We start from the raw sequence: 26,062 nt of genomic DNA on the forward strand, positions 1-26,062 counted from the left end.
AGGGATCAGGTGTATTTTGGATCATTGGTTGAGAAACTAGTTAAGGATTTGGTGTTTGACCATGGTCAATATCGGGTCAAGATGACCTCTTTTCAGTATTTTGAGTGCGCGAGCAGGTTCGTAGCGTATTTTATTGAAACGCATATATGATTTGTGTCTGGGAGGTTCTGAATGAGTTTTGGGTGCTAAAACGAAAATTCTTTCGTTGCTGATTTTCCGGTGTAAAGTAATTACGAAAATATTATTTTTTATCCCTTAAATTTCCAGACTTCATTTAAATCTTCAAAACATCATATCTCCCTCATTTTAAGGCCAAATAGGGTGATTCAAAAACATAACTTGACTGAAATTTAACAAGGAATCCATTGGAGGCATCAAAAGAGAGTTTCAGAATTTTTTGGCAGATGAAACGAGGTAGAACAATTGGGCAAAAAATATTTAATATCAAGGGTGTGTTTGGTATAATGTTTCCGTGAAAAATATTTTTCAAGAAAATATTTTCTTGAAAAACAAGTAGTAATTGTATTCAATTTTCTGTGTTTGGTACGCAAATTAAGGAAAATAATTTTTCAAAAAGTATTCATAAATAATTTAGATACAATAAACATGAAGTCATAAACTTTCGAACCAACAACCTTTCGAACCCACAATTTTTATAAACTTCTGAACCGCTAAACTTTCGAAACCGCGAAATTTCGAACCCCTAAACTTTTTAATTTTTAAACCCGTAAACTTTCAAACACATAAACCTCCGAACTCATAACTTTGGAACTTGTAAAATTTCGAACCTGTAAACCGAAAGATGAAAAAACTAAAACTGAAAATATTTAAAAACATTTATTTTTTCCCGGACATATGCTTCTGCTTAAAAATATATTTTTTCTTCTAAAAGCTTGACCAAACACTTCAACTTTGAAAACAAAAAAAAATACTTTTTTTGTGCTCTTGACCTTGAAGATGCTTGGCAAAACAAGCCATTAGTGGAGAAAACAAAAAGCAGAAATTTAAAATTAAAAAAAAAAAAAATTAAAAAAAGCTTTTTTTATGCGAGGTGGGGGGAGGAGGTGGTGCAGAAAAACGAAAAAATAGAAATTTAAAATTACAAAAAAAGTAATTATTTTTTACGGGGGTGTGTAGGGTGGGTGGTGACGAAAAAAAAAACTGAAATTTGAAAGGTTGAGAAGGGATTTTGGAAAATATTTTTCCTTCTCTTGATAATGAAACATTTTCCTCCAATTGGAGAAAAATAAGTTCATAAGGAAAATATTTCCAAAACATTTAAGTTACCAAACATGGAAAAATTGGAATTTTGTAGTCAAATAATCTTGGCATTATCCATGTACTTTCATGCGTTAAAGAAATTGAGCTGAGAATCATATTAAAGAACACGTTTAGGCTATGTGCCGATATTTTATGACCCATAAGGTCATGTTGTTGTTGAATTAATTATTTTAAAATGTACATTTCATGCTCAGTCATATTAATCCATTTGTGAGAATATTTATGGGATCGAGCTACACGCCCATAAATTGTTATTATATGGATCGGGACTGCCCGCCTGCAGCAGGCCATATCGACTTTATATCATGCTTGGGCTGAAGGAGCCCCTCCGGAGTCTGCACCCCCCACAATGAGCGTAGATGATTTATATTCGGGATAGATTTTCCAGGGCATTGACTTGCCTTATTTATTTATATTCGAAATGGACTTCCTAGGGCATGGACTTGCCTTATTTATTTATATTCGGGATGGACTTCCTAGAGCATGGACTTGCCTTATTTATTTGTAATTGTGTTGAATTTTTCCCTGGACATGGATTTTCTCTAAGTCATTATATTTGGGGATAAATTTACCTTTGGGGTGAAATGGCTTTGTACCGTACTGACTGACTGAATATCAGTTATTATGTATATATATGGTTGGGATGAATCTTTCTTGTGCTGGATTGGCCATATACAATACTAAGTGATTGAGTACTCCGAGGGTTTGAGTACATGAGTTCATCACTGTGATGCATTGCATTAGATATGCATACTTGATATGTAAGCATAGAGAAGTATTGTTCCTCATGCCATCTGATAATGGAATTTCTTATTTGTTGTTAAAGTTTTTGAGAGAAATCACAAATGTCAGACTTACTCATACTTTCAGTGATTTTCGGCAAAAGATTTGAGTTTTACTATTATATCTAAAAAGAAAATGTTTATTTTCCAGAACTGTATACGAGCTGAGCATTTTATTGTTGAAGTTATACTCGTGCTGCCTTCAATTATATTGTTAGGAACTGTTGTTGGTTATTGGAGTTGGACTCTGGCCTTGGTACAAGCTCGTCACTACTTTCAACCTAAGTTTAGGTTTGTTACTTATTGAGTACCTGAGGGCGGTTGTACTCATACTACACTTCTGCACCTTGCGTGCAAATTTTGGATGTTGATGTTGTTGTACATGGTGGGAGCTGGATGTGAACATGTACCTGCGTTCCAAGAATTACTGCCTCTTATTCATGGTAGCGTTAGAAATGTAATCTGTTCATGTATACTTCAAACAGAAGTTGTATTTTATTTCATACCAGCTTTGTAAACACTAAATCTTAGAAGCTCATGATTTGTACTACCAGTCCTTGGAAAGTGTATTAGAGTCAGTTAAATATTATTGAATCGGATATTTATAAATTGGCTTACCTAACGGGTTGGGCTAGGTGCCATCACGGCTAGTTGGATTTCGGGTCGTGACAAAACTCCATCCCAAATATAAATAAATAAGGCAACTCCATGCCTAGGGAGCTCCATCCCGAATATAAATAAATAAGGTAACTCCATCCCAAATATAAAGAAACAGTGCTCACCGTGGGGGTGCAGACTCCGGAGGGGCTCCTTCAGCCCAAGCGCTATAATAAATAAATGAATAAAAATATGTTGCGGCGTGCAGCCCGATCCCATAAATATCACTCAAAATCTCCAGTCTCTCGGGCTCACAATGACACGAAAACTCGGCCCGACATGATGATATGATGTATCAATGAATGACAATAGAGACTGAGATATGATATGCAAATGATGGATGTGACTGAGTATATAATTACAATTTAAACAAATAATTCAACAACAACACGACCCTTGTAGGTCCCAAAATATCGGCACGTAGCCTAAACATGATCTTTAATACGAGTTTCCACTCAATTCCTTTAACACATGAAAGTACATGGGAAAATGCCCAGATTATTTGAGTACACAATTCCACGGAATCAATTACGTTATAATTTCTACGGTGTACACCGACACGCCCATCACCTAGCATGTGCGTCACCTCCAAACAAATCACATAACACGTATTTTCGGAATTTATACCCTAAGAACCAAGTTTAGAAGTGTTACTTACCTCAAACCGTGCAAGTCCGTTATTCCAATATGCCTTTACCTTGCGAATCAGCCTCCGAATACCTCGAATCTAATCACAATTAATTCGATACAGTCAACACAATTTATAGGAATTAATTCCATATGAAAATACTAATTTTTCCAACAAAATTCGAAATTCAATTAAAATATTATCAGCGGGGCCCATGTCTCGAAACCCGACAAAAGTTACAAATATGAATGCCCATTCAATCACTAGTCCAACCATACCAAATTTACCAAATTCCGACATCAACTCGACCTTCAAATCCTCAAATCTTATTTTCAAATCCCTAGAATCAAATCCTTGAATTTTACCTCAAAAACACGTAATCTAGTCAAAATACTCAATGATAATTCAATATTATTGACTAAAACTGATCATACGTGACTTACCTAATTTTTTCCCGTGAATTCCCTCTGAAAAATCGCCTCAATCCGTGTTGGATATTTCCAAAAATGCCAAAATCCTGCAACCCCTTTGATTTTATTAGGCCCGATACATAGATAACCACTTTAACTTGGCACCAATTTTTATTTTGACTCTTCATCTCAGCCTTGTTCCATTTTGGTACTTCAACCCTATTTTTTATAATTTATTTAAACACAAAAAGCTGATTAGTTATATTGGGTGAGTTTCCTTGCTTGATAGGCGCGTGCGACATTATTTTAATGGTAATTTTATTTCTGTTGGACACATATTTAAATGCCTAACCTCCTTCCCCGTTATTTCTTTCATCTACTCTTAAATAATTTATTGGTTTCTTTTGATCTCCATCTTCGGTAAGCTTCAGAGTTTTGCCATTTTTTAATTTCTTTATTTAGTCTGTCGGTTTTTTCTTTTATTTATTTATTAGAATCCATATCTTCATCTGAAATTAATAGGAAGGAACCGTTAATCTAACATGTCACTACATAACATAATCCTTCTATCAGTCAAATATTATCCTTGTCACAAGTCCTAGCAATTCCATCCATATTAGACTACTATAGGAGCTAATTTGTATAATTGAATTGAATTATCTAGCCTAACAGATATATACTTTTGAGCTGAAATAGAGAGGCCATCCATTCTCAAAATAATAGGAAGACACCATTATGATACAAGGAAGTTCTCGTTTTTAGCTTGATCGTGAACAACAATGGCCTGAAATAAGATATTAGATATATAGTCTTCAAAATACACAACTTAAGTTTGCTACTTTCAAAAGTAACAAAGCTGCCAATAACATAACAATGTGTTTAAATCACATTCAAAGTTTTTAATTTAGGGTTTTGAATATTTGGGTATTTGAGTTAGATCCATTTGACATGAATAACAAAACAGGTGGCTACATTTAATTGGATAGTTATTGCACCTCAGAAGCGTTTATACACACACTCTTTATTTTTTTATTTTTTTACTGTGGATCAGTTTTTTGTGTTAAAATGAAACATAAGAAATGGAGTGGGAGTGCCAAAATGGAACAAAGATGAAATGAAGTGCCAAAATAAAAATTGGTGTCAAGTTAGAGGGGTTGTCTATGTATTTGGCCATTTTATTATGTCCAGGGCATTCGTATCTGCGGCTCACTTGACCACATCTGCGGTCACGCAGATGCAAGGGCTTCGACGCTTCTGCGGCTCGGGGCACTTCTGCGGACAACAGTCCGCTTCTGCGATAAGGCTGCTCATTCTTATTTTCCTCTTCTGCGATGGATGCGTCACTTCTGCAAGCTCACACCTGCGAGCAAACTTCAGCAGGTGCGATTGCACCAGAAGGTCAAAATTTCTAGATTTTTTCTTAGGTTCAAATTTGATCAGTTAACCATCCGAAACTAACCCGAGGCCCCCAGGACCTCAACCAAATATACCAATAAAGTCCCAAAACATCATACGAACTTAGTCAATGCCTCAAATCACATCAAATAACGCTAAAAATATGAATCATACCCTAATTCAAGCTAAATGAAACTAAGAAATTCCAACTTTTACATTCGATGCTGAAACCTATCAAATCAAGTCCGATTGACCTCAAATTTTGCACATAATTCATAAATGACATAACTGGCCTATTCCAATATCCAGAATCGGATTCCGACCCCGATATCAAAAAGTCAACTCCCTGTCAAACTTTCAAACTTTCAATTTCCTATTTTTGCCATTTCAAGCCTAATTTAACTCTGGACTTCCAAATAATTTTTTGGACACACTCTTAAGTCCAAAATCACCATACAGAGCTTTTGAAATCATCAAAACTATATTCCAGAATCATTTACACATAAGTTAATATTCGATCAACTATTTCAACTTAAGCTTTAAATATTGGAACTAAGTATTCCAATTCATTCTGAAATCTCCCCGGCAAGTCACATAATTATAATTTAACACAAGATAAACAGTAAACAGGGGAACGAGGCTATAATATTTAAAATGACCGGCTGTGTCATTATATTTTCCCCTCTTAAATAAACGTTCATCCTCGAACGGGTTTAGAATCATACATGGAGCCTCAAATAGGTGTGGATATTTGCTCCACATCTCCCGCTCAGTCTCCCAAGTAGCTTCTCCGACTGGATGGCTTCTCCAATACACTTTCACTGAAGTTATGTTCTTTGATCTCAACTATCGAACCTGCAAGTCCAAAATGGCCACCGGTTCCACATCATAAGTCAAATCACTATCCAACCGCAGTGTACTGAAATCCAAAACATGAGACAGATCTCTGACATACTTTTGGAGCATGGATGCATGAAACACTGGATGAATACCCGATAGACTAGGCGACAATGCAAGTGCATAAGCTACTTATCCAATCTTCTTAAGTATTCAAAAGGCGCAATATATCTATGACTCAACTTGCCCTTCTTCCCGAATCTCATAACACCCTTCATAGGCGAAACTCGGAGTAGTACCTTCTCTCCTACCATGTAAGCAACGTCGCAGACCTTCCGGTCGGCATAACTCTTCTGTCTAGACTGCGCCATGCGAAGTCAATCCTGAATTAATTTAACTTTATCCAAAGCATCCTGAACTAAATCAGTACCCAATAGCTTCATCTCACCCGACTCAAACCAACCCACCGGAGATTGACATAGTCTCTCATACAAAGCCTCATACAGAGCCATCTGAATGCTCGATTGGTAGATGTTGTTATAGGCAAACTCTACAAATGGCAAAAACTAATCCCAAGAACCCCCAAAATCTATAACACAAGTGCGTGACATATCTTCCAATATCTGAATAGTGCACTCGGATTGTCCGTCCGTCTGAGGGTGAAATACTATACTGAACTGAACTTGTGTGCCTAATTCTTGTTGCACTGCTCTCCAAAACTGGGATTTAAATTGCATGCCACGATTTGAAATGATGGACACTGGCACATCGTGAAGGCGGATTGTGTCCTTCAGGACAAGCAAATGGGCATCATCATACTGGCATTCTCTGATGCGGCCATATAAGGAAGACCGAGAAACTACACAAGTTAGAACCCGACTGGGCTTTGAAATATCTAATCTCACGAACTGGTTGGCCAAGGCCTAAACATCAACTGCAAGAGGCCTCTCACCAACATGAATGAATGCAAAGCTACCCATACCGTCACGACCCAAAATTCAACTAGTCGTGATGACACCTAACCCATCCCATTAGGTAAGCCAATTACCAACTATCCAATTTCAATAATAATTATTAAAGCAATTTGAGTGAATAAAGGTCTTAATCTTGTACAATCCCCAAGAACTGGTAGTACAAACTATGAGCTTCTAAGAATAGAGTATACAAAGCGGAAATGAAATAAATACATAGTCTGTTTGAATAATACATAAACATAGCTTTTATAAATCTAAGGATACCTTGAACAAGAGGCAAGTACATCTTCAAGTCCCGTAACCATCGAGCACAGCAACAACGACAACCAATATCTGCACGCAATGTGCAGAAGTGTAGTATCAGTATAACCGACCCCATGTACTGAGTAAGTAACAAACCTAGTCGTAGGTTGAAAGTAGTGACGAGCTTATACCAAGGTGAGAGTCCATCTTCCATAACTAACAATAGTTCATAACAATATTAAAAAAGTAATACTAGAAGTAACTCAAGAATAAAGGCTCAGCTAAATCATGACTTCTGAAAATAGTTCTTCCTTTCAAGTACATCAATGAAAACCCGAATCGTATACCGAAGATTACCAAAAATATGAATAAGTTTGAAAACTGTAATTTTTCCAAAATCCTTTCAATGATAAATAAAATATCTCATTTTCTTTCCCTGATAACTAGTGTAAAACAAATGCATCACTATGCCCATCTGTCAACATGTGAGAGAAATTATGAATAATGCGATACCGTACAACATGAGGAAAATACATCTCTATGAATATATGTCATGTGTGCATGTCAATGCAATGTATCTCAGAGATTTCACTCATGTACTCACACTCTCAGAGTACTCAATCTTATTATCTCGCATTCTCTCTCACTGTGCTCAGCATACTCAATCACTTAGCGCTATACAATACCTGTTGCGACGTGCAACCCGATCCCTGTTTATAGTCGACTACGCTCAGTGGGGTTGTACAGACTCATGAGGGGCTCCTACAGCCCAAGCACTATAAGCACGGACAACTCACGTGCTGCACAGACAACTCACATGCCATAATATGAATATCTGGATCCGCACGGCCAACTCACGTGTTGCACGGCCAACTCACGTGCAATAATAATATAAGGATCCGCACGGCCAACTCACGTGCTGCACGACCAACTCACATGCTATAATAATATCTGGATCCGCATGGCCAATTCACGTGCAATAGTATAATATATTGATCTACACGGCCAATTCATGTGCAATAATATAATATATAGATCCGCACGGCCAACTCATGTGCAATAATATAATATATATAAAGCCAACATGGTCTGCTGCGGCGTGCAACCCGATCCCAAAAATATCCTCACAATCAGGCACTCGGCCTCCCTCAGTCATCAATCTCTCTAGTCTCTCTTTCATGAGCTTACAATGTCATGAGAATAGCCCCAAAAAAGAAAATGATGATATGATGTATCAATAAATAACAATAGAGACTGGGATATGATATGCAATGTAATGAATATGACTGAGTATGAAATTTTTATTTTAAAATAAATATTTCACAACAATATGACCTCTGTGTGTCCCAATAATAATGGCACATAGCCTCAACATGATTTATAATATGCTTTTCAGCTCAATTTCTTTAACTCATAAAATCGCATGGAAAATGCCAAGATCATTTAACTACAAAATTCCACAGAAACAATTATGCCACAATTTCTATAGTGCACGCCCACGCGCCCGTCACCTAGCATGTGCGTCACCTCCCAACAATTCACGAAATATATATATTCAGGGTTCATATCCTCAACTCCAAGATTAGAAGAGTTACTTACCTCGAACAAGCAAAATCCAACGTCGAGCAAGCTAAGAAATGCTCCAAAAATTCCATTATGCGTGTATCGACTTCCAAATGGCTAGAATCTAGTCACAATTAATTTGATTCAGCCCACAAAAATTATAGAAATTAATTCCATATCAAAATACTAATATTTTTCAAAAATCCAAAATTATGCCTCAAAATTCACATGTGGGGCCCACATCTCGGAATCCGATAAAAATTATAAAATCCGGAAGCCCATTCAACCATGAGTCTAACCATACTAAGTTTACCAAAATCTAACCTCAATTCGACCTCCAAATCTTCAAATCTTTTTTTCAATCCCTAAGTTCAACCCCCCCGATTTACATCTCAAAAACATGTAATCTAGTCGGATTATTCGATGATAATTCAATATTATGGAGTAGAAATGATCACAAGTGATTTACCTCAAGTTTCTCTTGAATTCTCTCTCAAAATTACCCCAAAAACCGTGCTTGAAGGTCCAAAAATGGCAAAACTCGGAACCCTCTCTGTTTTTAACATTCTGTCCAGGATTTTTCGCATCCACGGTGATTTCTTCGCACCTGCAGTCTTCGCATCCGCGGTGATTTCTTCGCACTTGTAGTCTTCGCACTTGTGGTTTTCGCATTTGCGGTGATTTCTTCGCACTTGCGGACTTCGCACCCGCGATGACTGTTTTCGTACCCGCGGTCTTCGCACCCGCGGTGCCTGGACAGCCCATGCATTTTTGCTTCTACGAATCATTCCTCACATCCACGAGCTCGCACATGCGGCCCTTTTTCGCGCAGGTGTGATCACACCAGCAACCCAGCCGCTTCAGCTCCTCCTCCAAATCCAAATTTGATCCGTTAAACATCTGAAACTCACCCGAAGCCCTCGGGACCGCGTCCGAACATACCAACAAGTTTCATAACATAACATGGACCTACTTGAGGCCTCAAACCATATCAAACAACATCAAAATGGAGAATCGCACCTCAAATCAAAATCTATGAACTTTGAACTTTCAAATTCTATATCTTGTGCCAAAACATATCAAATCAATCTGGAATGACTTCAAATTTTGCACACAAGTCATAAATGACATAACAAAGCTATTCAAATTTCCAGAATCAGATTTCGACATTGATATCAAAAAGTCAACCCCCCGGTCAACCTTTACAAAATTAAATTTTCGGCATTTCAAGCCTCATTCCAGTACGGACTTCCAAATAATTTTCCGGACACGCTCCTAAGTCCAAAATTACCATACGGAGCTATTGGAATCATCAAAATTAAATTCCGAGGTCGTTTACTCATAAGTCAATATCCGATCAACTATTTCAACTTAAGTTTCCAACATGAAAATTCATCCTTCCAAGCTAACTCCAAAATACCTTAAAACCAAAATCGATAATTCACACAAGTCATAATACCTTGTAGGAAGTTATTCAAGACTTCAAATAGTTTAAAGGAGCATAAATGCTCAAAATGACCAGTCGGGTCGTTACACATACTCACCCCCTTTTAACTCAAGGCATCGACCACCACATTGGCTTTCCCATGATGATATAGAATAGTAATATCACAGTCCTTTAGCAACTCCAACCATATCCGCTGCCTCAAATTGAGATCCTTCTGTTTGAATAAATGCTGGAGACTCCGATGATCTATAAATACCTCACAATCCACACCATAGAGATAGTGCCTCCAAATCTTCAATGCATGAACGATGGTTGCCAATTCTAAATCATGAACATGGTAGTTCTTTTCATGTGGCTTCAATTGGCGCGAAGCATAAACAATCACTCTACCCTCCTTCATTAAGACACACCCAATACCGATCCAAGAAGCATCATAATACACTGTATAAGAGCCTGAAGCTGAAGGCAAAACTAGAACTGGAGCTGTCGTCAAGGCAGTCGTGAGCTTCTCAAAGCTCTCCTCGCACTCATCCGACCACCTGAATGGAGCACATTTCTGGGTCAATTTAGATATAGGCGCCAAAATAGACGAGAATCCCTCCACAAAGCGATGATAATAACCGGGCAAGCCGAGAAAACTTCGAATTTTAGTAGTTGAAGATGGCATGGACCAACTATGAACTGCCTCTATCTTCTTCGGATCCACCTTAATTACTTAATTGGACACTATGTGTCCCAAGAATTCCACCGAACTGAGCCAGAACTCACACTTAGAGAATTTGGCATAAAGTTTCTCCTCCATCAGCCTCTATAGTACATTACTCAAATGTTGTGCATGTTTCTTCTGGCTATGTGAGTACACCAGGATATCATCAATAAATACTACGACAAACAAATCAAGATACGATTGGAATACACTATTCATCAAGTGCATAAATATTGCTGGGGCGTTGGTCAACCCAAAAGATATCACGAGAAATTCATAGTGACCATAACAGGCCCTGAATGTCGTCTTTAGAATATCCGAATCCCGAATTTTCAACTCGTGATACCCAGATCTCAAATCAATTTTGGAGAACATCCTCGCTCCCTGAAGCTGGTTAAATAAATCATCAATACGTGGCAAAAGATACATGTTATTGATTGTAACTTTGTTCAACTGTGTGTAGTCGATGCATATCCGCATAGTACCATCTTTCTTTTTCACAAACAGAACTGGTGCACCCCAAGGCGACACACTAGGCCTAATAAACCCCTTATCAAGAAGTTCATGAAGTTGCTCTTTCAATTCTTTCAATTCAGCTGGTGCCATACAATACAGAGGAATAGAAATGGGCTGAGTGCCCGACACCAAGTCAATACCGAAATCATATCCATGTCGGATGGCATACCTGGCAGGTCTGTAGGAAGTACATTCGAAAAGTATCGCACTACCGATATAGAATCAATAGGAGGAGTGTTTGCATCAACATCTCTTACAAAGGCCAAACATGACAAACATCCCTTCCCAACCATTCGTCGGGCCTTCAAATAAGAAATTACTTTGCTGGGAACATAATCTAGAGTACCTCTCCATTCGATCCTAGGCAACCCCGGCATCGCCAATGTCACGATTTTAGTGTGATAATCCATAATAGTATGACATGGAGACAACTAATCCATACCCAAGATTACATCGAAATCAACCATACTATGTAATAAGAGATAAACTCTAGTCTCCAGCCCCCCAATAGTTACCACACACGACCTATACATACGGTCCACAATAATAGTATCGCTCACCAGTGTAGATACATGAACAAGTGAAACTAAGGACTCACGGGGCATTTCTAGATGACGAGTAAAATATGATGATACAAACGAATATGTGGAACCGGGGTCAAATAATATAGAAGCTTCCCTGTGGCATACTAAGACAATACCTGTGATCACTGCATTTGAAGCAACGTCATCTGGCTTGGCAGGAAAAATATAGAATCGGGCCTGAATGCCACCTGATCGGCCTCCCCCTCTTGGGCGAACCCTAGTTGACTTAGCTCCACCCCGAGCTGGCTGGGCGGTTGGTGAAGCAACTGGTGCTGAAGTCGTAGTCTGATTCCTTTGCCGAGATGAACCTCCCGAAAGGCGGGGACAATTTCTCTTCATATGACCCAAATCTTCACACTCAAAACAACCCTTCTCGAATAATGGCAGCAAGTACTAAGGCGGACCTCGAGAACCAGAAGAACCTGGTACAGATGAACCCTGAACTGATGGTGCACGAGATGAACTCTGAGGTAGAAGTGCACTAAGAGAAGACTGACTCGGTCGAGAACTGTATGAACCATGGCTAGCCAATGCGCCACGATGAGCTGGACGAGCCATCTGAGCGGGCCTATAAGGTCGACCCCTATTGTGATAGGACTGTCTCCTAGAAGGAACACCGCTGGAGTTACCCGGACCACGAGACCTCTTGGTCTCCCTCTCCTCATGCTCCTGAGTATGGACCATTTCTACCCGTCGAGCACTGTCAACCACCTCGTCGAATTTAGCACCTGCTACATTTCCCATAGTCATAACAAAATGGAACTGAAGGTTGAGGCCATTAATAAACCTCATGATCTATCTCCCTCTCAATGATAATTCAATATTATTGACTAACAATGATTATAAGTGACTTACCTCAAATTTTACCGTGAATTCCCTCTGAAAATTACCCTTAATCCATGTTGGAAATGTCCAAAATGCCAAAATCCCACAACCCCTCCATGGCTTTTCGCGTTTGCGGCTCACTTGATCGTATCTGCGGTCACGTAGATGTGAGGGTTTCGACGCTTCTGTGGACAGCAGTCCGCTTCTGCGAAGAAGCTGTCCACTTCTGCGATGAGGCTGCCCCTTCCCATTTTCCGCTTCTGCGAGCTCGCGCATGCGAGCAAAATTCCGCAGGTGCGATTGCACCAGAAGGCCAAAATTTCCATATTTTTCCTTACGTCCAAATTTGATCCGTTAACCATTCGAAACTCACCCGAGGCCTCCGGGACCTGAACCAAATATACCAATAAGTCCCAAAATATCATACGAACTTTATCAATGCCTCAAATCACATCAAATAACGCCAAAAACATGAATCACACCCCAATTAAAGTTTAATAAAACTAAGAAATTCCAACTTCTACATTCGGTGCCGAAACCTATCAAATCAAGTCCGATTGACCTCAAATTTTGCACATAATTCATAAATGACATAACAAACCTATTTCAATTTTCAGAACCGGATTCCGACCCCGATATTAAAAAGTCAACTCCCGGCCAAACTTCCAAACTTTCAATTTCCTATTTTCGCCATTTCAAGCCTAATTTAACTCCGGACTTCCAAATAATTTTTCGGACACACTCCTAAGTCCAAAATTACCATACGGAGCTTTTGGAATCATCAAGACTATAATCCGAAGTCGTTTATACATAAGTTAATATTCGGTCAACTATTTCAACTTAAGCTTTAAATATTCAAACTAAGTGTTCCAATTCATTCTGAAACCTCCCCGGCAAGTCACATAATTATAATTTAACACATGATAAGCAGTAAATGGGGGAACGGGGCTGTAATACTCAAAATGACCGGCCGAGTCGTTACAGTAACTTTTCCTACTATTATATGCGTTATGAACTTAAGAAGAAAAAAACCTTCCAAACGATAAACTTGTTTAATTTGTGCATGGAAACTTGATCAAAGTAACTAAAACATTAGTCCTAGGATAATTTAATCAATGGGATATTCAACTATGAAGAGGATGGCCATTACGTGCTTTGATAGGTTTCTTTCTTGCAGGCATCACCAAAAGAGCACTACTTTGACATCTCCTTTAACAAATAATTAGTTGTCATAGATAATGTAGCTTAAAATTTGACCAAGGCATGAACAATATTGATTATGAAGTGGAATGCGTCAACGAAATGTTATATCTGAGAGCTACAATATTAGCTACGGGTTCAGACGAGCCGAATAAGTTTTTATTTAAACTTTATAATTGTTTGTCTTTAAAAATTTATTAAATATATAAATATTTAAATATTTAATCGAACCTAGAAACTAAAATGATCTATGAGTTCGATAGCAAATTAACTTCAAATGATGGTTACATCTCTAAACTTGTATGGTTCCTAGCTAACTCAGCATTTTAGGTGATCAAGTCAGTTTGTTCCTCAACTAGTATATTAGAGGGCAACTAGATAATAGATATACATAATAATATTTTGAAAGAGATTAGAGTTGCAATTAATTGGTTACAAATTACAACCCTATCTTGCATCATTTGCTACGTACACTGTTTCAAACTTTCAATCTTACCAAGTCCATCCTCAAGTCCGGAGGAAAAGAAAAAGAGAATACATTTTTTTGTTTAACCATTCAATAGTGTGAACTCACCTCCCAAACTAATCTAGATTCGTACCGTGTAAGACACCTAAGGCAAAGAAGATAAAAGTACTTAAAGGTGACCATGTCAATATTTCGCGCTGAGTATGTATGTCTAGTAATGGAGGTAAATTAAAGTACTTCCTATCAAGAAATCCTTTAATTTCATCACTCAAACCCAGGACATATTGTTAATATTGAAGATTTCAACTATTGCATCACACTCGTTAGTGATACTAGAATAAAAATTAGATGTATGAAAGCCAGTGTTCAACTGATGCATTATTTGCAAGGTCAACAGTTCAAAATCATTCAAAAGAACTTGACATGTTAGCTAATGATGTAAGAATTGCGTGATGTTTTGGAAAGCGTGAGCAACCCTTCATGCACGAAATAGTAATGACAAGAGATTGACCGATCGTGGTCGAGTGATCTTAGGGATTTAGGGGTGCTTCTCCTACTGCATCTACTCTCTTCTATTTGAAAGGTAAAGGCCCACGGAGAGGTTTAATTTAGAGGACTTCATCAGGACATTAATGGGCCTTTACCAAAAAGCATGCTACAACACAATCATATACAATCAATTAGTGATGATTGATTGTGTCAATATAAAGAGGCGAAGATTGTTAGGGTTTTGTCTTGAATTTCTAATGTATTAGGATTTTCTTTCTTGATGGAAGGGAAAAAACTCCTAAAAGAAAAAAATCTCCTTCATATGCATTATTATTTTCTTGGAGGAAAAGTCTTGGACATCTATAAATTGAGGATATATGTTTCTCACAACAGCAACAATATTATTAATTCACAATGTAATCATTAAAAGAGTTTTGTTTAAGGGGAGATTATTCTCACTAGTTTTTTAAATATTAGTTTTATCATATGTAGCTCAATTGACCAAACTACTTTAAATGATAGTCTTGTTTGATATATTTCTTTTAGGAAAAATGATATTGTATAGCCGTTGTAAAAATAATAGCTGAAAATATATAAAATTTATATATTTTTTTGTATATATATATATATATTATGTATGTTATATACAAAAATTATACAACTTTTATATACTTTTTCGGCTATCAGATGTAAATAGTTTCTGGCGCTGGCTAAAAGTGATAATACTCCTTTCTTTTATGCCTGATTTATCGTCATCCACTACTAAAAATTTGAGAAAAATCGTCCAAAAAAACCGACCAAAGTGGGTCGGTAATGGCCAATAACCGTCCAAAAATGCACTAGACCATTGATGCATTTTGTTTTAAGACTGTCTTTTATTTGATTTATACTCTTTAATTGTATTTTCGCACGAAAATAACAAATCAAAGTTGGTCGGTTTTATTAAAAAATAAAATTACCGACCGAATTCGGTCGGTATTTTAAAATGACCGGCCGAATTAACCGACCGATTTCGGTTGGTGTTTTTAATATTAATTTATTTTAAATGAACCGACCAAAGTTGGTCGGTTTCTTAAAAAATAAATTTCGCTTTGGTCGGTTTCTTGAAAAATAAATTTTGCGGGACTCAAAAATAATTTCTCGCATTTTTGCGCCAAAGAAAACCGACCAAAGTATTGCCGATTTAGTAAAAAAAATTTAAAAATAAAATATTTTGAAAAACCAACCAGCTTTGATCAATTTTTTGGCCTCGATTTTTGTCGAATTTATAAAAAATTCTCTGTGTTAGTTTCCGTGCCGCTATTTTGATCCCAACAAAGATAACTAATGAGTAGTGTTTGACCAATGAGCTAATATGAGGGACCCTCATAATCTTTACACATTCTATCAAATTCGATGAAGTTGATAATCTGTTCAAAAGTTAAAAGTGAGATTGCTTCATACTTTAGAGATTTCAGATATAATATTTGTGTGCATATAATTAATTTAATTTTTTTGGTGATATGATAATGTTTAAATCCTTTTACACCGTTTAATTAATATATCTGAAGTCATTCACCTAACTTTTAATAATGTTAGAGAAACTGAAACTTCAATCCTCTCTGTACGCTGAAGAAGTTTAAGCAACCCTGAAAATATTTCCTTGGCATTTCAGTCCAAAGCCAAATTAAGCTCTCATGTCAAATGAAAATTCTTTGTCACCTTTAGTGCTAAAAAAGGACCATATTAATCAACTGTGGGGAGTTACATATTTTTTTGTGTAAATAAAAATATTATTAATCTCCAACCAACTAAATATACAATCAAATCAAGTCTGTACAGACTAGAGGAAATTTCCTTCTAGTCGCAAAAGTTCTCCTGGCTAATCAATTTTTCCTATCTCTATGTGCTATACAGTTCCTCCATCTGTTTTCTACTATCCCTACTTTCTCTTCTGATATTTTGCATATTCAATCTAACTTTACACTCTTGTTTAATCCGTTTACATATCACCATTGGACTAGGTACTCTGTTATTCCAAATTGCATCATTCCTTGCTTGCTAGATTTTGTACACCAACGCAGCCAAGGTTGCTAGTATAAACTTTCTGCACATTTTACCTTTGACATTCCTTGTTAATCTTTTCCTCCAATGATATTCCTTTTGTATGGAATACCTTCCTCCTACCACATATCCCCCTTAGAACTTTACCATTATGTTGTATATTCTCTTCCAGTACCAACTGCAATCAGTGGGGAGTTACATTGTTATCATTAGATGACAAGCTCTCCATTTATTAATACTGATGAAGAACAGAAGAAGGTTAATAAAAATCTGAGATGAGTTTGCATAATAATAACAGAAACATGATCTCCATTTAGTACAAAAGACTAAATACATAAGGAGAATTGGGAAAGTGACATTGTATAACCGACTCTCCAAATAATAGTCGAAAAAATATATTTTTTTGTATATATATACATTTTTGAATGTTATATACAAAATATATACATTTTTTTCGATTATCAGGTTTTATACGGTCATGAAGAAAAAGATCAAACATTAATCATTATAAGTTGGATCATACTGATTGGGCTACTCATATGATTTATCTTGGAATCTTTGCATACATAGCACACCGAATTTATTATTTATTTTTCTTAGCCTATATACGTAAAATTTATATTGATTATATGAATTATACATAGGTAATATTTCTACGGACTATTTTTAATTTAAGCGGTTGAATATGTAGCTATTTCGTTTTGGAGAATCATTTGTTTTATTAAAATGAAATCCTATAATGGAAAAAATCAATAGATTCGAACTTGCAATCTCGCTTTTGGAAATAACCTAGACTTAATAAGTAATAAGCATATGTAATTGACTTATGTTGTCGTAAGTTATTTTACTGCAAAAATATTGGGATATTTGCATAAAATAGCCTTATAAATTATATTGTACCTATCTAGCCATGTTTTTAAGTTTACAGCCGCATAGCCAATTAACTTTTATCGACAAAATTTACAGACCTGACATGATATTTTACAATATTATACGCTTCTTACGAATAAAATATTAACCTTGTATAAATATTTTATATTTGGCCAAGTTACATATTTAGTCGATCGATCAAAAATAATTATATTTGCTAGCCAAATATACAAAATATATATATATATATATTATATTAATATACAAAAAAATATATTTTGTCGGCTATTATTTTTGGGAGCTACTATACTATGTGATTTTGCCATTATGCTTTCACGTAATTGTTTAAAAAATATTTACATAACCAGATTAGCAATTGTGGAGTGAAAAATTGGATGCCATACTTATCGCTTATTACTTTTCTTAGTTTCAAATTAATGTCTTTTCTTTTGACAACGTTAAATGCTAGTTGGGGTACCGAAAAAATGTCAAAATTTGTTCTCTTTCTCATTTATGTGAAATTCGAAGTTATTCTCTTAGCAATATAGCTTTTTCTTGTGAAATTAGGCTCTAACTAATTATGTGCACTTAAAGGGTAGAAAATTCATGTGTACTCTGATATTATTATGGGAGAAATCCCCAAAATTGATTTGATTATCTTTGAACTATGCCAACATTAATGAAATACACGTTCTTGTCTCGAATGAATTGTTTGCGCATTCTCCTACTTCTCATTGTTCAGTTACCTATTACCTGGATGTTATATTCTTCTTAAAATTTAACAGTAAGATAACTTAAAGACAATTCTTCACTGAATGTTAAAGTTATAATAAAAGTAGCATAATATATAATATATAATGAAACAACACGGCTTTATTCACGTCGGGTCGGGTGAAGCCCGGGCTACCCCCACTAGTAGTTATTTAATACACATGAATATATTGTCGATACGTAGACTGTTGTTGAAGGATAGTTGAATATTAAAATCAAATATGTATCTAGGTGTCATTGGGTCTTTAATTGCTTGTGAATAAGCTAATGATTAACCATTTTCTTGTTCAATCTCTTTTTTCCAATCTTTTTGTATGAGGTATCAAGGATTTGAAATTATTTATTTAGGATATCTCTATTTTTCCTGATAAAATCAATGGAGTTGTATGATATAAAATGTCAAGTGTTATTTGTTCGCAGTTCATCTCAACTTTCATTTTAACTTCCATAGATGCAGCTTCAAAAGTATTTCTCTGAAGTAGCTATATGTTAGTTTTCCTTTTGCAAGACTGTCACGACCCAAAACTAACCTGTCATGATGGCGCCTATCATGGTACTAGGCAAATCGACTACACATACATTTCCAACACTCTAAAGCTTTGAAAGATACAGAAGCGGTTAAAATTAAGGAAAACCTTTTAAAAATAGAGTATGAAATCATAACTCAATACAAACTCTCTCCCAAAACCGGGGCATCACCGAGTACATGAGCATCTAAATAAAGACATAGTCTAATACACCGTCTAGGTAATAAAAATTGAAACATAAAATGAAAGATAAGGAGGGAGAGTCAAGGTCTGCGACCGCCAAGCAATTACTTCGATAGTCTCCGAAAATCCGGTCTCCACAACTAGCAACCGCCATGGCCGGAAGCACCTGGAACTGCGCACGAGGTGCAGGGTGTAGGGTGAGTACAACCAACTCAATAAGTAACAAATCTAACCATTGGACTGAAAGGTAGTGATGAACTCAGCAGATATAGTTCAATATATAAATAACAGTACATAAGTATAGGCATACCTTCAAGTTCAACAGTTAAACTCAATTCATGTAAAATAAATCAATACTGAATAATATGAGGAGTACGACCTCTCTACATCTACATACCAATGCACATGCTGTATGTGATGCACCACGCTAAAAGCCTCGTGTACTCACACTCTCAGAATACACAATTACTCAGTATTGTATATGTTCAATCCGGCCCAGGGAAGATCCATCCCATATATATATATATATACATCAACTGACAATCAATTGCACAGTACTGTATAAAGTCAATCCAGTCCAGGGGAAGATCCATCCCTCAAAATCAAATGCGCTCACTGGGGGTGTGTATAGACTCCGGAGAGGCTCCTTCAGCCTAAGAGCTATAATAAGCTAGATCCAGACATGAATCAATAAGACATGATGTGGCCAGGGGCGGACCTACGCTAGGGGGTGGGGGGTTACCGGAACCAGTTTGCCTCGGCAAAATATTATATATATATATATATATATATATATATATATATATATATATATATATATATATATACACACACACAGGGAGGGCCCCTTTAAATATTTAATGCACCCCTCTAAGTCACAAAGACTGGACATAAGAGTTGGTTTGTCGAAGTGCTCAGCATGCTTCTTTTGCCTGACGACCCAGGTTCGAATTTGGGGTCCTATGGTCCATAATATTTTATTTTTACTTTTTAAATTTGAATGATTATTTAATTACTTAGTATTCAACTGAACCCAACAGAGAACAATTAAACAAACACTCATTTTTCTCCAAGAAACAAACCTTCTGTGCCTCCCTTCAACTTCAACTTTCGTTTCAGTTCTTCACTTCTTTGCATCCCTTTGAACTTCGAATCCCACTGTTCTATTAGGTGAGGGAGACTCTTATTCAAATCTTTGATTATTTGAGTAACTTTTTCTTCTTTTACAAATATTGCCTTTATTTTTATTTTTGTGATTTTGACCTAGATTAGCAGTTGACCTAGATTGGTTATGACTTATGAACAGATTTACGTTCTTACTCATTCAAAATATCCCTTTTTACTAACACCATCAAATGCAAATCCAATTAGTAGTACTTAAGTTGAACAAATAATTGATGAGTAAAGTACTCCTGTAAATTCCTCTTTTTGTTAGCTTAATTTTCTGGAGTTCTTTAATATAGTAGATAATGCTTGCAAGAAACCAAATTGTATTTGGATTTCAAGGATACTTCTTTTAGTTTTTGAATTCGCTAATGTTCTTTTAGTTTTTGAATTCATTGTTTGAGAAGATAACAATCACGGTGCACATTTACATGATGTTAAATCTTTAGTTGGTGTGCTAATTCTTTTATCTTAATAAATTAATTTCATAGGTATTTGGAGATTTTGTGCTAATGCTATTTGAAATATTATTTCAGTGAAGTGGATGATTTGAAACCAAGTTGTATTTGGATTTCAAGGATACCTTTCACAAATTGGTAAGTGTTCCTTCTATCTTTAAGATAATAATAATAATAATATAGTTATGACTTATAATAAAATATAGGGGTGTGATTCCCCTATTAGAAATATTATATTTGCTTTTGTTCGTGATAGAAGTGGTGTGATTCCCCTACTAGAAATATTTTCTTTGCTTTAATCTTGATGGAAGGAGTGTGATTCCCCTATTAGAAATAGTTTTTTGCTTTGTTCTTGATGGAAGGGGCATGATTCCTCTATTAGAAATATTATCTTTGCTTTGTTCTTGATATAAGGGGTTTGATTCATCTATTATATGTTATTTCTATTCTAGTATTATAATAAGGAGTGTGATTAATCATATTAAAAATGTTATTTTACTTGCCATTGTTGCTTTGTAGGAAGTTTTGTTGATGTGAATTGAGATGGACATACTTTTTACGAGGTTTAATTCTTCTAAACTAAGTTCTAATTCTAGAGACAATTTCTTCCATCTTGTAGAGGAGTTTGATGTGAAATCACTTAATTCTGATCCCGGAGAGAGAATACCCATTGATACATATAGCCCCATAATACGGGATGAAGTGAGAAGACACTACATCCAAAGAGGGCCTTGCCAACCAGTTAATCACAAATTTTCTAAAACTTTATTTGGGAAGAAAAAGCACCAATTTAGTCCGGGTTGGTTTAAAGATTCACATTTTAGATGGTTAGAGTATAATGTGAAAAAAGATACCGCATTTTGTTTATGTTATTATAATGATTACGTTCATGGAAGTACGGGTGACTCTTTCACAAAAACTGGCTTTAAGGCTTGGAATAAAGGATCCAGAAGACTTGGTCTACATGTTGGTGAAGTAAATAGCCTCCACCATAAGTGTTTCAATAAAATGCTAGACTTGTCAAATCAATCATAATCAATTCAAGCTGCTTTTGAAAAGCAATCTGAGAAACAAAAAAGTGAATATTGAATTCGTTTAAATGCCTCAACAGATGTTACAAGGTTTCTCTTGGACTTTGGATTGTCTTTTCGAGGTCACGATGAAAGTGAATCTTCAAAAAACAAAGGCCCTTTTCTAGGGCTTTTGGAATGGCTTGGAAATAGGCTTCCAGATATAGATAGAGTTATATTAAAACATGCTCCAAAAAATGATATGACGACTTAGCCAAAAATTTAAAAGGATATTGTGAGTGCTTGTGCACAAGAGACCGTGAAAGCTATAATTAATGACCTGAATGGAGATTATTTTGGGATATTAGTTGATGAATCCAAGGATATTTCACACCATGAACAAATGGCTTTTGTTTTGCGGTATGTTAACAAAAAAAGGCCAAGTGAACGAGCCATTTATTGGTCTTGTTCGTGTTAGTGATACATCTGCAAAGTATTTGAAATAAACAATACTTTCTTTGCTAATAAAACAGTCATTAAGTCCATCCAAAATACGTGGACAGGGCTATTATGGGGCTAGTAATATGCATGGAAAGATGAATGGTTTTTAAGCTTTAATTGTGCAATAAACTCCATCGATATACTCCGTTCATTATTTTTCTCATCAATTACAGTTGATGCGTGTAGTTGTTGCTAAAAAACACAAGGAGTTGGAGACTTTCTTTGCTATTGTTACTAACGTGTTGAATGTGACTGGACTTTCTTTTAAGCGTAGAGATCAACTTCGGGAACATCAAGAAAAATTATTAGAGCAATTGCTAGAGAGTGGTGAAGTTCAAAGTGGGAAATGATTAAATCAAGAGCAAGGGCTTCAAAGGCCAGGTAACACTCGTTGGGGATCACATTGTAAAATATTGGATAACTTTGTTATTTTATTTTCTTCTATTGTTCATGTGCTTGGGGTGATTGAATGTGAAGGTGATGTTAATGATAAGTTGCAAGCAAAAGCTTTTTCGAGTAAAATTAAAGCATTTGAATTTATTTTCTTGCTTCACTTAATGTTGAAAGTATTGATAATGTCAAACGAGTTTAGCAAAGCTTTACAGAAGAAAGAGCAAGATATTGTCAATGCCATGGTATTTCTTGATATCACAAAGGAAAGGTTGCAAGAAATGAGAGATGGAGGATGGGAACCATTGATAGATGAAGTATCTTCATTTTGTGCAAATTATTATATTTTGGTGCCCAAGATGGAAGAATTCTATATTCCTGGAAAGTCGACGCGTAGGCCTTCTAGTGTTACATATTCACATCACTTACGTGCTGAGCTTTTTTATGCAGTGATTGATTTGCAATTTCTAGAGCTTAATAGTCATTTTGATGTTGTGAGTAATAACTTGCTTCTTGGTATGGCTACCTTGAATCCGGCTAACTCATTTGCTAATTTTGATAAGGAAAGAATAATGACATTGGCCAAGCATTATCCCGATGAGTTTGGTGAATTGAAGTTTCGAGATCTTAGTCGCCAACTTGACACTTTCATTTGGAACATGCAACATGGGGACCCTAGGTTCTCTGATTTGAAAGGAATTGGTGATTTGGCAAAAGCATTGGTTGAGGAAAATCTTGTGGAGACTTATTCACTTGTTTATTTGCTTGTGAAGTTGACTTTAATTTTACATGTCACAACTGCAACGGTAGAAGGAGCATTCTTATCCGTGAAGTACATCAAAGATGAATTGCGTAGTAATATTATTGATGCATTTTTATATGATTGTTTAGTTTGTTACTTTGAGAAGGAAGTATTTGTAAATATAAGCAATGATGCTATTATTGACCGTTTTCAAAATATGAAAGCGCGCCGAGTTAAACTATGAGTGGACAATATACTTTTGTTATATTAGTATCAAGTTAATGGTATTTGATAATATTTATATTTTTATTTTGATGATAAATTATCATAGTCATTTCAAAGAGTTGCACCCGAACTTTATCGCCGGTGATTGGCATACTAAAGACAATGGTGCCCCCGTTATGCTTAAATACTGGGCCGCTTCTGGCTGTGGTGTGTAGCTCGATCCCATAACTGTCACTCTCAATTAGGCCATCGGCCTCACTCAGTCATCAATCTCTCCAGACTCTCTCTCGGGCTTACAATGTCATGAAACTAGCCCAAAAATAATGATATGATATAGCAATAAATAGCATCGGATACTGAGATACGATATGCAATGAATAAATACGACTGAGTACGAAATTTCAATGTAATCAATAAGTCAACAGCATGAAACGACCACTATGGGGCCTAACAGTACCAACATATAGCCTAAACATGACTCCTAACATGATTAGTAGCTCAATTATTATTACATGATGAAAACACAGATATCAACAAGATAAATCCACTATACAGTTCCATAGAATCGACCATGTCACAGTTCTTACAGTGCACGTTTACACACCTATCACTTGGCATGTGCATCACCTCAACACCAATCATATAACACATAATTCGGGGTTTCGAACCCTTAGGGCCAAGTTTAGAAGTGTTACTTACCTCAATCCGAGCAAATCTCCACTCCAACACACTTTTTCCTCGCGAAACGGCCTCCGAATACCTCGAATCTAGCCACAAACAATGCGATACAATCAACACGTGCTAAAGGAAGGAATTCCATAAGAAAATACTATGTTATTAATCAAAAGTCACAAATCGACCCAAAAGCCGACCCCCGAGCCCACGTCTCGGAATCGGGTAAAAGTCACAAAATCCGAACACACATTCAACCATGAGTCCAACCATACCAAAATTACTCAAATCCGATATCAATATCTTGATCAAAACCCCAAAATTCGGCCTACGAACTTTCCTCTATTTCCCCCCAAATTTCCACACCAAATCACTAATGTAATGATGAAATTAAAGACATAATAATGGAAATTAATCAAAACTAGGTAGGAATCACTTACCTTAATCACCTACTTGAACATATATCCAAGAATAGCCTCCCACCGAGCTCCCAAATCAATTTTTGTGTCATGAACTCAAACCCTCATTTTTGGAATACTTAAATCTGCCCAGTGATCTTCTTCTTCGCGAACGAGGTCCTCCTCCCGCGCTCGCGTAGCACAAATCCATTTGCTGTACCAGAGACCTTTTTGTGAACACGAGGCTCCACTCGCGAATGCGGTGCCCATATGATCCCTAGCATCGCGAACGCGATGCCTATTTCTCGAACGCGAAGACCAAATGTGTGGGGTCCCAACTGCCTCTTCTTCCTCTACGCGAACGCGACCCTCTTCATGCATACGCGGTGCATCACCTACCCAGTCATTAGCAAACGCGACTCCCTTTTCATGAACGCGAAGAATTATACTTCACCTGCCACCAGCTACCCTTCGCGAATGCGAGATTCCCGTCGCGAACACGAAGAAGAAAATCACATCTGTACACCAGAAATTCTTCAGCAGTCTTCCAAGTCCAAAATTGATCTGTTAACCATCCAAAACTTACTCGAGGCTCCCAGGACCTCAACCAAACATACCATCAAGTCCCAAAATATCATACAAACTTAGCCGAGCCCTCAAATCACATCAAATAATATAAAAATATGAATCGCACCCCAATTTAAGCCTATTGAAACTAAGGTAATCCAACTTCTACAACCGATGCTGAAACCTATATAATCACATCCGATTGACCTCAAATTTTGCACACAAGTCACAAACAACACCACAAATGTACTCCAACTCTAGGAACCCCAATCCGTGCCCAGTAACTAGAAATTCTACTCTCGGTCAAACTTCCAAATTTCTAACTTTCTCTATTTCAAGCCTAATTCATCTATAGGCCTCCAAATCACAATCCAGACACACTCCTAAGTCCAAAATCATACAACGCACACTTAAGGGATTACTTATTCTTTGGAGTACGTGTACCTAGTCAGTCGATCCATAATCATCCAGATAGCATCGAACTTTCTTGAAGTCTATGGGATCCTAACTACAAATTTCATGGTGATCTGCTCCCATT

The 26,062-nt window shown here is 36.5% G+C and overlaps 1 protein-coding gene across 1 annotated transcript in view; it reads left to right on the forward strand.

The window, feature by feature from the left end:
- Positions 1–23,906, forward strand: part of LOC138891663 (uncharacterized) — a 38,819-nt gene extending 14,913 nt beyond the window's left edge. The window contains exons 2-3 of the mRNA XM_070175354.1: positions 22,704–22,869; positions 23,008–23,906. Of these exons, the coding sequence (XP_070031455.1) occupies positions 22,704–22,869; positions 23,008–23,906 (1,065 nt within the window). The remainder of the gene's footprint in view (positions 1–22,703; positions 22,870–23,007) is intronic.
- The last annotated feature ends 2,156 nt before the right edge of the window (positions 23,907–26,062 follow it).

Source organism: Nicotiana tomentosiformis, chromosome 1 (genome assembly GCF_000390325.3).
Source record: "Nicotiana tomentosiformis chromosome 1, ASM39032v3, whole genome shotgun sequence".
Lineage (NCBI taxonomy): Eukaryota > Viridiplantae > Streptophyta > Magnoliopsida > Solanales > Solanaceae > Nicotiana > Nicotiana tomentosiformis.